This window comes from Pygocentrus nattereri, chromosome 30 (genome assembly GCF_015220715.1).
Source record: "Pygocentrus nattereri isolate fPygNat1 chromosome 30, fPygNat1.pri, whole genome shotgun sequence".
NCBI lineage: Eukaryota > Metazoa > Chordata > Actinopteri > Characiformes > Serrasalmidae > Pygocentrus > Pygocentrus nattereri.
This window is the reverse complement of record NC_051240.1, coordinates 4,588,982-4,602,129: the sequence shown is the minus strand read 5'-3', so window position 1 is coordinate 4,602,129 and position 13,148 is coordinate 4,588,982. Positions and strand designations below refer to the sequence as shown.

General features: G+C 38.0%; 1 protein-coding gene across 1 annotated transcript in view; it reads right to left on the bottom strand.

The window, feature by feature from the left end:
- The window catches only part of LOC108424829, a 51,986-nt gene extending 40,214 nt beyond the window's left edge, over positions 1-11,772 (bottom strand). The window contains exons 1-4 of the mRNA XM_017693089.2: positions 11,532-11,772; positions 11,225-11,485; positions 10,812-11,039; positions 9,032-9,163 (exon numbers count right to left, since the gene is read on the bottom strand). Of these exons, the coding sequence (XP_017548578.2) occupies positions 9,032-9,163; positions 10,812-11,039; positions 11,225-11,485; positions 11,532-11,772 (862 nt within the window). The remainder of the gene's footprint in view (positions 1-9,031; positions 9,164-10,811; positions 11,040-11,224; positions 11,486-11,531) is intronic.
- Positions 11,773-13,148: the final 1,376 nt, after the last annotated feature.

Here is a 13,148-nt window from a genome sequence, read left to right as displayed (position 1 = left end):
CACTTCCTTATCTGGACCACAAGAACTTGTACCCCCATCAGGCCAGGTGGCCATTGTTTTCAGTTGGTTCCATTTTGTTCTTTTTTACCAACTGTTTTCAGAGAACATCAATACACTTTCCAGACAGTGGCCTATGATATCTGTCAACCCCTGTCCATTCTGGAGGCCTGAATCGTTGCCCCAGTATGCTGGGGGCTGGAAACCGCCATCCAGGATGGCCTTCAGGCTAAACTAGACATGGGTATGTCCACTTCTTCAATTAGAGCCCAGGTTCTTCAATGGGGCTATTCCTCCTCTGGAGTTACTAAAAAGATGCTTTTGATAGCCTAACACGAAGAGGGATGTATGCGGTTATGTAGCAGCTTGCCAAGTGTGTGCCCCGAACAAAGAATTTCCATAGACCTTCCAAGGATTTCCACAGACTTTATCACCAGGTTGCCAGCCTCCCAGGACAACGTGGTGATCATGGTCATGGTAGACCACTTCTCCAAGGCCTAAAAGTTCATCACTCTGGCAAAGCTGGCCTCGGCTAGAGAAACCACCATATTGTTATTACAACACATGATGAGAGTTCATGGTTTTCCTTCAGATGTCATTTCTGACCGTGGACCCCATTTCTTTAGTCACTCCTGGAAAGCATTTTGTCAATTAATTGAGGCCTTCAATAGTCTGACTGTAACGATTATTTCATTGTAGCGACTGCTTCAGGTGGTGTCTAAGAGAAGGTGGCTGCAAGTAGAACAAGAACAGAGAGGTCCTCACTTTGGAGATTGGTAATGAAGACATCCTAACATTCCAATCACTCAGGCTAAGAAATTGTGTTTGATGCCTGGAAACAGCGTAGTATTGTTCAATTCACCACCCTATGACAACGATTGGATGGTGGGTTGTGTTTTGTACACGATAGCCCGATTCTTATTTAGGATTTGATTCTGAGCCCCTTTAAAGGCCTGAGCCACTAGGGGACCCCCCCTTTTACCATTATGAGTGGTATTCCAGTTTGTATCTAGCCACTGTGTACTGTAGTTATGTCATTATTTGAGCCTACAAGTGGTTGTCAAATGTTTTTGATCAATCACATTTCAGTAACCATACATATGAACAGTCTTCAGTATTATTAAATATATTAAAATAAAATAAATATATGTAAAAATATTAAAATGGTGTTCATCCCTTCTTAGAAGTGTTGAAAGTAAGTCTGCAGCTGTTGTTGGTTCATGTGAAATTAATGGTGGGGGATATTGCAAAAATATTATATCAGAATACTTCAAGACATTTTCACGATACACAATATACATCACAATATTAAGTTTTGTCTGAGATTTAATAGGCTGGAATAAACAGAATAGAACATTAAATGCTGTGTCTAAAAATACTGTAATAGTAATAATAACAACAACAACAATAATAATAACAACAACAAAAACAATAATAACTCTGCATTCCATTAAATCCAATTAAACAGGGCTAATTATGCTCCACTCTACACTCATACAAAACAACTTTTTACAGAGAAAGAAATGTATCATAAGATTCAGCATATTTTAAAATAGTTCATTGTGAAAGTAAGGAGTGTCGTTGAGTAGAGGAAACAAACATTAGACTTTTACCTGAAACTTAAGAAAACACCCATTTAATAACAAGAAAAGTAATTAAAGCAATGCCATAAGCTGCGCAGGAAACATTGGTAGTGAATTCAAGTTAATCTAACTTAAATTATCTTAAGAGAAGGAGAATTTCTTTAATTAACTCTAAAGATTTTATTTACTATAGATATGATAGTCATTTATAGTCGAGTGAGTATAGCCAACTCAGTAGCAAAAAGTACATTCATTTACATACATTACATACATTTACCAGCTTTGTGGAGACTCAAGACTGGTTGTACAAACCCTAAACAACATTAACTGCTAAACAAATGTTCACTGCCATATAGGTGTCACGTTTAGACAGAACATCAAGAAATGAAAGACCAGTTGGGAGGTTTTGAAGCAAAAATGTTAGCAAGTGGATGCAGACTATCTGAAATGTCTTCTTTTTGACATTCATCACGCTCTGCCCAACCTCCATATTTCCTGGGCCTGGATGGCTCAGCTTTTTCAGAACTGAAGCACAACAGAAGTTAACAGAAGGTTGGTGTAGTGTAGTGGTTAACACCTCTGCCTTCTACACTGTAGACTGGGGTTCAATCCCCCACCTGGGTAAACACCCTACACTATACCAATAAGAGTCCTTGGGCAAGACTCCTAACAGCACCTTCGCCTACCTGTATAAAATGATCAAATTGTAAGTCACTCTGGATAAGAGCGTCAGCCAAATGCCGTAAATGTAAATGTAACCGCCAAAATGCTGAGGCACGACTGCCAAAACTGGATGAGAAAATCTTAATGTATATGTGCTAATGCCCAGCCTGAGTGCACAAATCCAGAATGAAACTGAACAAGCAATCCGATACGTAAGGGGTTTAAACCTCTAGAAAGTCATAGGGTGGACCACGGCCAGGTAACGCTCCAAACACACACAGCACTAGAACAGGAGACGAGCAGACATGCTGATCCCAAAGAGAAGCAGTTTCAAAACAAAATAAGTGAAATTTTCCATTAACACACCTTGCAGAAGGGATCAGATGGAGTAGAGGATTGCAGTAGCAGCAGTAATCAGCACAAAAACGACAGATACAGCCATTCCTCTGACTTTGAAGAGAAGGAGGAAAATTATGTAGCAGTTCAGAGAAAAAAAACAATGAGAACTGGACAGCCAGGATGGATTGTATAAAGGTTATAATGGAATTGTCCAAATATCCAAATATAGTTACATTTGTAAAAGTTGAATTCATCATTTTCTTCTGTAAAAGACTGAACTACAGTAAAACTATATATACGTACATGTAGATTAAGAGCAAATATGGAAAGAGATCATATAAAAAGGAAGGAATTCATGAAGAAAAGGATGTATAGCATCTCAAAACAGCATGTACCATTGCTCTCTCCCTACAGTAACAGGTGGGTGATCACATGTGACAATGACTTCAGGGTTTATATGGAGCTTTTCAATCATATCAGTCACATTTGATGAGCCACATTTCATGCAAATCTCTTCGATTATCCTTCTTTGTCCGTGTTTATTGGAAAATTGGAAGAAAAACATTCATCATTTTAACCATACATCAATGATTTTATATAAAAAAACTTGCAGTTATATAATCATGCAGTGAATCACATTTCATGTAAATCTCATCATATTTATGCCTCTAGTCAGTTTATTCAGTTGGAAACAAGGTAGCATCTCTCCATTTTGAGAAACAAGCTCATTAAAAACAATAAAGAATATTTTCAAATGACTGTGTTTGTATTCAAGAGAAATGAAAGTATATGAAAGATTTTACATTGTTTCAGAGACTCTTATTAGAACGTTCAGAAATATAGTGAAAGCGAAGACATTTCAATTAATATTGTCCTTTTAAATATAAGCTCAATTATTAATATGTGTCTAAATAATTGAAAATTTGTCAAGAGTTCATTAGAAAAGGGATGGAAATGACAGATAATCAGAAATATGCAAATCTTTGCAAATTAAGTCATATACAGTCGTTTCCCTCTCCTGTGCACTCTAAAGTCACCTCTTTAGTGCTGTCATCTCATTAGTGTTTTCCAGCTGTCTATAGATGGTTAGCTCTCATTCCCAGGTGTTTCTAGTCTTTGAGTCTCCCACCTTCCAGTCTGCTTCCAAGTCTCCCACCCGCCTGGCCAGCCTCTAAGACTACCACCCTTCCAGTCTGCTTCCAAGTCTCCCATCCTTCTGGCCAGCCTATTAATCTCCAACGCTTTAATTCTCCCACCCTCCTGGTCAGCCTCTGAGTCTTCTGCCTTCCTGTTCAGTCTCTGAGCATCTCCACCTCCTGGTTGAGCTGTAGGTTTTCCAGCCTGCCAGCCAACCTCCTAGTTCCTTGCTCTGCTCCTTATCCCAGTTCCAGGCCTTGAACTTGTTTCTATTCTTGTCTCTCTCTCTACTTGGTCCCAACTACTATTCCAATTCCTGTCTTGGAACCTGCTCTTGGTCCCCTGTCTATCTCAGCTCTCACTGTTACTTAGTACAGGTCTACTTCTCAGGGGCTGCGTTTGAGTGTGGGGGGTGTTCTGTCCTGATTTGCCTGGACTTGATTCCTTCTATTCAACAAAAATGAGAGAGAGACTTACACCTATTTGTTTTTGGAATTGTTTATTTCACTTTCCATAAATGTGTCACTTCAGTCCACAAAGACAGGTTCTTACTACAGTTTCTATGCCATAATCAGCAATGTAAAACTTAAAAACACTGACAAGAAGAGGGTTCATTGTTAAAATCAGGAATATTATTGATAAGTGGAAACAGTTTTAAAAGGCAAACTGCACCTTTCATACATTAAAATAATGGCAAGAAATGAAGTTGGAAACCATGCGAATGTTTGCTCTGGAGATTTAGCTTTTTTCTGCAAAGTTATAGAGTTACAATGATAAATTATAGCGGTGCTTTTTAAAATTCTGAAGCAAAGAGTCCATTCAGGAACACTTGAACGACAATTTACCAACTTTGTGGAGAATAAAGACTGGCTGCATAAACCCAACAAAAGTATTGATTGCTATACAAATGGCTGTCACCATAGAAAAGTCATAATAAGAGAGAAGGTTTTCAAGGCTACATGATACAGCCACTGGGGCGCTCTGAGTCAAGCTTGTCAGCAGGTTGATGGAGACTATCTGAAAGGCCTTCTTTTTGATGGCACTCATCTCTCTGTGGTTATGTTCTGTATCTCTCGGTCCTGGATGTCTCAACTTTTTCAGAATTGACACACAACAGAAGAACTCGACTGCCAAAACAATGATGTTCTCCGCTACCAAAAGTGTATAAGCAGAAAGTAAAGTACATGCGCTAACACCCAGTACTAGTGCACATATCCAGGCTGAGACTGAACAAGCTACATGATACCTGAGTGGTTTAAACCTCAAGAAAGTCACAGGGTGGACCACGGCCAGGTAACGCTCCAAAGACACACAGCACTGGAACAGGACACGAGCGGTCATGCTGGCCCCAAAGAGAAACGTGAATAGTTTAAACAAAGTGGAAAAAATATGTTCATAAAGGACAAAAGACAGAAGTGACGAGATGCAGAAGAGAATTTCAGCAGCAGCGTTATTCAGCACAAAAAAAGCAAATCCGTCCACGGCTCCACCTTTGAAGAAAATAATGCAGCAGTTCAGAGAAAATCCCACCGTGAAATGCAAGATGAGGATGCATTTCACAAGATTTATTAAGACAAAAGATTTTTCACTGTATCCAATATAAGATGAATTAGCCAAAGTTGAATTCATCTTTCTGTAAAACACTGGCCTGTGGAAAAAGAATACAAACATGCAGATTAAGGGCAAATGTGTAAAGTAGGAGAAATTATGCACAAAAATATTTAGTTAGACTCTCAATATTTAGTTTAGATTCTCAAAACAAATAGTGAATTATTTCAAAACATATTTACAGAAGTGTTTGAAGACACAATCCCACATGTACACACCGCACCGCAGTTCTTCTCTGCTCTCTCGCTGCAGTTATCAGGTGGGGTTGTATGTGGTAATCACCTCAGATCTTATATCCAGATAGTAAAATCAATCACCATGTTTTCTCTCATATTTCATGCAAATGTGATATATTTGTATGTTCATTTATCTGTCTAATCTTCCATTTATCCATTTACAGGAACTTTTCCAGGTGGAAAAACAATTTAGTGTCTCTGCACTTCAGCAAAGCTCATTAATATGACTGTATTTAATCACAGCAAGAAAGTCAACTGGGTATAAATGTTTTGAATATTATTAGATTATACGTCAATCAGAAGAGGATCATCTAGTAATGATATAATTCATGCCCAATATCATTGAACAATAAGCTTTACATTAAACCTGCCAGAAGTGCAAGCAGGATTCAGGAAAGGCAGAGGAACAAGATTCATCACTGCTCTGATGATAGATAGATAGATAGATAGATAGATAGATAGATAGATAGATAGATAGATAGATAGATAGATAGATAGATAGATAGATAGATAGATAGATAGATAGATAGATAGCACATAAAAATAGAGCCATATGAAATATAACATTTTAAAGACATTGAAGTCCATGCTAAAACACTAAAATGTATGTGGAAATATTACACATAGAAACGTGCCATATAAATATAAATGTATGTAAATATGTTTATCTACTCCATTTGAAAATGTATGAAAACAGCCAAAATCCTATCTAATGCACTTTACTGTTTGCTACCTTAATTTTAAATATGATCAAATGAACATTTAACATGACAAAAGCGAGTGTTGTAGGTGCTGATACTGTGAAAATGCAGTTATGATTTGATATTTTGTTTATTTTTTAATACATTGTGTGTGAGTGTCTTACTGCATACACACATGGTTAATGTAAAGTACAGTGCAGATCATAGGATTCAGAACCATTTTGTTACATCTGTAACCTTTATTACAACTACACACAACTGAACACACAGAATAACATATACAAATAAATGGATTTTTAGAAAAATATATGAAGAAATGCATTTTTGGTCGCTTTCACACATTGCAAAAATGTATTTGATCAATACATTTTAAATGTATTTAAAAATATATTTAACATACATGTTTAGACATTGCAAAATAGATTTGATAAATACATTTGGAATATATTGTTTTCTATATAGAGACAGAAATTATGACTGGATAAGAATATATTTATATCTATTAACATATTGACAAAAGCATACAAGAGAGATTTGTTGCATTTACATGAGAGCAGATGTTGCACTAAATTGAAAAGTTAAAAAGCCAAGAATGAAAGTGAACTGTTTTGAAGATACAGTCATTTGTAATGACAGCAACAATGCGTGCATTTAAATTGCATGCATTAAAAACATTAAATGCAGAAATATGTGACTGAAGATAATGAAAACCTCCATTCCAAATACAGGCTAACTGAATTAGTAACCCGACCCCAGTCTACTGTGCTCCTCCTCATTTAGCTTTGAGCTCTCTGCACAGTGTCAGGTATTTATACGTGATAATTACCTCAAGGCTTTTATCCAGCCTATCAAATCAATCACCATGTATTCACTCACATTTCATGCAAATCTGACAGATTTGTAAGTCCAATTATATTTCTTTTATTTCATTGACCAAATGTACAGGAGGCCGGCAGGAGCCTGACAAAAGATGGTTCTTCAAGGAAATGTTTCTAAATAGCTCCGAAAAATTGTTACAACACCAGAACCCTTTTTGGTGCTATGTAGAACTGTTTTCAAAATTATTCTATACAGAACCATCTACAACACATTCTCCATCAATCTGAAGAACCCTTTAAACATTGGGACCAACGGCGCTTCTCCATTTTGCAATTTTTTAATCATTGTATCTACACTTAAGCCGCTCTTTACTTTGTGTGAAAGTTATACTATGAATCTGATAACAATATTTGCCTGTGTAGTGAAAATGTCATTTAGTCAGTTTAAAACAAGCAAATTTATCTGCAAATATAGTCAGAATTTCACAGACTAAAACTACTTCTAAAAAGCAAATAAAAGGTCTAGTAAAAAGTTAAAATATCTGACAAGATTTGAATCTCAAATATTAGATGTTTTCAGTAGATTTAATATGATTTTACCTGCCTTTTTTGCATTTTTATCTCCCTTTTTATTTTGTAATGTAAAACAATTTGACATGGCTGATGATTTGATAACAATGGTATCCTTTATGGCAGGCTAGCACGTTTAATCAGTTAATCAGCACAGTTAATCTTGCAGGAGCTTTTACAGATCCACTAAACCTATGTTAGTCTTCCTGAGAAGACTTGCTGTTTGTCATGATTATAATGTTGAGAACAAGAATCTTCTAAGCAACTAAATGTTTTCTCACTCGTGGCTAAATCGGTCAACCAGTTTCAAGTCTATAGTAAATTTACAGACTTTAGAGGGTCAACACTGGAGACTGGATAAGCCACTGTTTTCAGGATTTCTCTGTGGAAAAAATGTCTTCTTTTTAACATCCATCTCACTCTGCCCAAGCTCCATATTTTCCATTCCTGGATGCCTCAGCTTTTCAGAATTGAAACACAACAGAATGCTGAGGAACACGACTGCCAAAACTAAGGAAATCTTAATATATATGTGCTAATGCCACCCCAAGTGCATACATCCAGACTTAAACTGAACAAGCAATAAGATACTTGAGGGGTTTAAACGTTCAGAGAAAAGACCATTAATACATTTTATAAGGGTTATAAAGAAATGATCCAAAAATCTAAATGTAGTTAAAGCCACAGTTGAATTCATCATTCTCTTCTGTAAAAGACTGAGCTACAGAAGGAAAATATATACATGCAGATTAAGTGCAAATATACAAAGCAGGCAAAATCATGCAAAGCGAAAGTTATTCATGAAGAAAAGGAACTATAGCATCTCAAAACAGCATGTGCCTTTGCTCTCTCCAAACAGTAACAGGTGTGGGATCATATGTAGTAATTACCTAAGGGTTTGTATACAAGCCTTTCAAATCAATCACTTTTGGTGAGCCACATTTCATGCAAAGCTGTTTGTTTATCCTCCAGCCAGGCTGAGACTACACTATTTCCCAGAACTCCTCACTCCGTCATGTGACTCAGGACTCTAACCAATCCACCTATCATTGCTCAGCTTCTCCAGACTTCTGATCATTCAAGGCAGTCTTAGATCTTCCTCTGGCCCAGCTGATACTACAGCCTCATGTGACTCATTCTGTCATGTGACTTAGGACTCTAACCAACCCACCTATCATCACTCACCTTCAGAGTACTGATCATTCACACCTGTTCCTTGTTTCACCTGGTTGTTATTTTAGTATACAAGCCTGGGCTTTATCTTAGATTTCTTGCGAAGTATTGTCACACTATGTGCAAACCGAGCATTTCTCCTGTGTTCCTGACTGATTTCCTCTATATGACCCATTTTCTGTTTCTGACTTTGATTCTCTCTGTACCGTGTAGTTCTGTGTTGGTTTTGTGGTTTTTGACTTCCTGCTTTGGTTTATTGACTGTGATTTTGGACAACCCCTTTGGCATGGAAGATCTTAACCCAAGCCTCTGCTGTGAGTGTCTGGTTCCACCTGACACTGTTACAGGAAGAAAAACATTAAATTATTCTAAACATAATACTTTTCTCATGTTTTTTTTTGGAATGTCTTCACATGTGGAGAAACAAGCTGAATTAAAAATAAAAACAATGACATAGTAATGACTTACTGAGACACTCATCAGAATGATCAGAAATGTAATAATAGCAAAGACATTTTAAGTAACCTTGTCATTTTAATAATGAGCTCATAATTATTAATGTGTCTAAGGATTCCTGGGTATCAGGAATATGCAAACATATGCAAATTAAGTCATATGGTTTTCCTCTACTCTCTCGTGCTGCCATTTCATTAGTTTTTTCCACCTGTCTATAAATTGTTAGCTCTCATTCCCAGCTGTTTCTAGTCTTGTCTTGGTTATGTGTAATCCTCGTGCTTCCCTGACGCCTTTGTTTTTGTTTATGCTCCATTATGCTACACATTTATGTTTAATTTTTTAGAGTATAGTTTGAACTTAAGCCCTTCTGTTGCTGGTCAGCCAGAATTCATGTCTCTAATAGGGATGGTCAAAGGCAACAACGTGGGCACAGAGCTTCTGTTGAAGTGGCATGCTGGGAAAATTGACTACACTGTAAAAAATTAGGTCAGCTCAATTCAGAATGATATAGTAACTGATTACATGGCTTTTCTTGAGTTAACTCAACTTGAGGACACACAACTCAGATTTCTTAGTTTAGTCAAAAATTCTCTTAATGCTTTTAGTACTGCATCTCAGTTATGTAAAAAAATGAACTTTTTTTTATGCTCAACTTATTCACCAGCCAAGGCTCTCTCCATCACACCATCTTGCAAGACATTGAGTACACACTCATGGATGGTTATGGCATCGCCGTGGCTCAAACTCACAACCTCCTGTTGGGTTGACTGCTCAGTCCACTGCACCACTCATGAACACATGAAGCCACTCAGATTTTGTGTCTACAAATGTTTAACACGCTGGAGAAAATATTTGTTGTTTTGACTTGCAGCTGTGTAATAATTCATCCCAACATCAGGAGGTTGTGAGTTTGAATCCCAACAATACCACAGCAGTCCATTATGCGCAAACCCAAGAGGAGAATATGCCAGATCAGACTGTGTGATAGGAGTGCCAGCTAGTGGGGAAACTGTGTAAAAAAGTCACATTCAGTTTAGTTTATCTAACTGAGATGTAGATCTAGAAACAGTAGCTTGGAGAATTTTTGACTCAACTTAGACCTTTGAGTTGTGTGAACTCTGGTGTCCTCAAGTTGACTCAACTCAAGAAAAGCCATCTAATCAGTTACTAAATCATTTTAAGTTGACCTGACCTTTCTTTATTTACAGTGTAGCAAAGAAGACAATTCCATTTGCATTTAGAAGTACCATTTTCAGAGAGGTTCACCTGTTTGAAAACCCCCAGTCTCCCACCCTGTCAGTCATCCTCTGGGTTTCTCACCCTTCGACTTGCCCACCCTCCTGGTCAGCCTATGAGTCTTCGACCCTTTGAGTCTGCCTGCAAGTCTCCCACCCTTCTGGCAACCTTTTAATTTTCCCACCCTTTGAGTCTGCCACCCTCCTGATCAGCTTATGAACCTCCCACCTTACTGTCTCCCTCTAAGTATCCCACCCATAGTCCCATAGTCCATGATCAGGATATAAGGCCTACCTGTCAGGTAAAAACGTAGCTCCTTGTTGGCCCATTTGATGGCCAGGACTTCCCACTCCAGGGTGACGTAGCGTTGTTCAGCAGGAGTGAGCTTGCAGCTGATGAACAAGACGGGGTGCTCCTCTCCATCAAAATCCTGCACAAGGACCGCCCCGAGACCCTGCTTGGATGCGTCTGTCTGGACCCGGAATGCCCTGTCGAAATCTGGGCTCCGCATGATGGCCTTTCCTAGTGAGGTCAGACAGGGGGGAGGCTATGGAGGAGAAGTTATGGACAAACCGCCGATAGTATCCAGCCAACCCCAAAAAGGCACGTACCTGTTTTTTGGTGTTGGGCCTTGAGCAGTTAAGTATGGCCTTCACCTTTTTCCCTGGGGCCGTAAGAGCCCTCTCCCTATACGGTATCCCAGGTACTGGGCCTCTGTGAGCCCAAGGTGGCACTTCTTGGGGTTGGCCGTGAGTCTCCGTGAGACTCAATACCCTCCTCAGATGTCTCAGAATGCTCAGACCACGTTTCCGAGTGGACGATGACATCATCCAGGTAGGCCACTGCAAAGGCCACCGCAAAGGCCTGGAGCGGCCTTAGGACCACATCCATGAGACGCTGGAAGGTGGCCGGGGCCCCATGCAGGCCGAACGGGAGAACCCGATAGCCTGGGGGCCGGCTCAACCCATCTTTTGAGCAGGTTGATGTAGTAGACCTGTTGGGACTTCCTCCTACTGGGTTGGTCGAGACGGTAGTTGACGGGCCCCACTTTCTCTCTAATGGTGTAGGGACCCTGCCAGGTGGCCAGGAACTTACAGGTGGTTGTGGGGACCAAAACCAGGACATGATCTCTCAGTTGGAATTCCCGGGGTTGGGCAGGCCAGTTGTAGGCTTGCTGTTGGGCCTGCTGAGCCTCCTCAGCCTCCTCCATATGTTCGTGGACAATGGGGGCCACCGCATCAATCCGCTGCTGCATCTCTCACACATACTCAATGAAAAAAAATTAATTTGTGTTCTGATATCTTCATTTTAAATATTAGCAAATGAACTTTTAATACGACAAGAGCAAGTGTTGTTGCCAGTATTGATACTCTGTGAAAATGCAGTTATGATTTGATATCTCATAAAATACATTTTGTGTGTCTTACCAAATATGTAGACAGATTAATGCAAAGTCAGTACTATTTATTCAGGTAATGTATATTTAGTTAACTGTAACTTTCTTAAAGCTGCATACAATTGAAAAAATGTAATAACTAATACAAATAAAGGCATTTAAAAAATCCATTTTGGTCATTTTCATACATTGGAAAAATGATTTGATAAATACATTCGGAATATTCTTTTTTTCCATATGGGAACCTAAGTTGCAGTACAGTATGAGACAATAGGCAAAAATATATCTAGTAAGATATTTACATAAGCAAATAAGACAGATTTGTTGCATTTACAAAAGAGAAGGTATTACAATAAATTGAGGAGTAAAAAAAGGCAGAGGAGTAAAAGTTGTATATCATTCACTTCAGCAAAAGTTATGGATCTTAAATAAATCAACATCATCAAACCCATCTATCCACAGAAATAAGGCACTAAAAATAATAAAAACCTCCATGCAGGAGCCTGACTACTCTCTGAAAAAAAGATGGTTCTTTAAGGGTCCATCAGTAAAGAAAATGGTTTTGTATAGAACAATGAACACTCAAAGAACCCTTTGCATGATTAAATGGTTCTTTGCATCATGAAAGTGTTCTTCAGAATGAGATGTATATGGTTCTATATAGAATCTTTTTTAAATAGGTTCTCTCTAGCATGAAAAAATGGTTCTTCTATTGTTACAAGCTCATATCATAACAATAGCAGAATACTTTTTGGTGCTTTAAAGAACCATTTTCTTTACTAAAAAACCATTGAAGAACCATCTTTTCTTAAAAATAAGGGCTGTGCTATTGGGCTATATCTCCACATTTGCTGTTTTTTAACATATGTGAACACCAACTGCCCTTTACATTGTGTGAAAGCTTTACAATTAATAAATAATTAATACAAATTTTCACTTCACTGGCAACTAATTTTTCTTTATTCAAGCATAATTTTTAAAACAATCAGCTTTATCTGTCAATACAGTGAGATATAATTCACTGAATAAAATCACTTATTTTGAGACATCTTTTGTATTTTATATAAATTAAACAATCTGATAATAACTTGTTGATGTTTTATCTAGATTTAGGATGCTTTTACCTGCCAAGACACATTTTTTTGTGTAAAACAACTCAACGGAGGATTTGAGGATGATAGTATTTATAGCAGGATAGCACATTTACATTGAATCCTGTAGAACCTTTATAGATT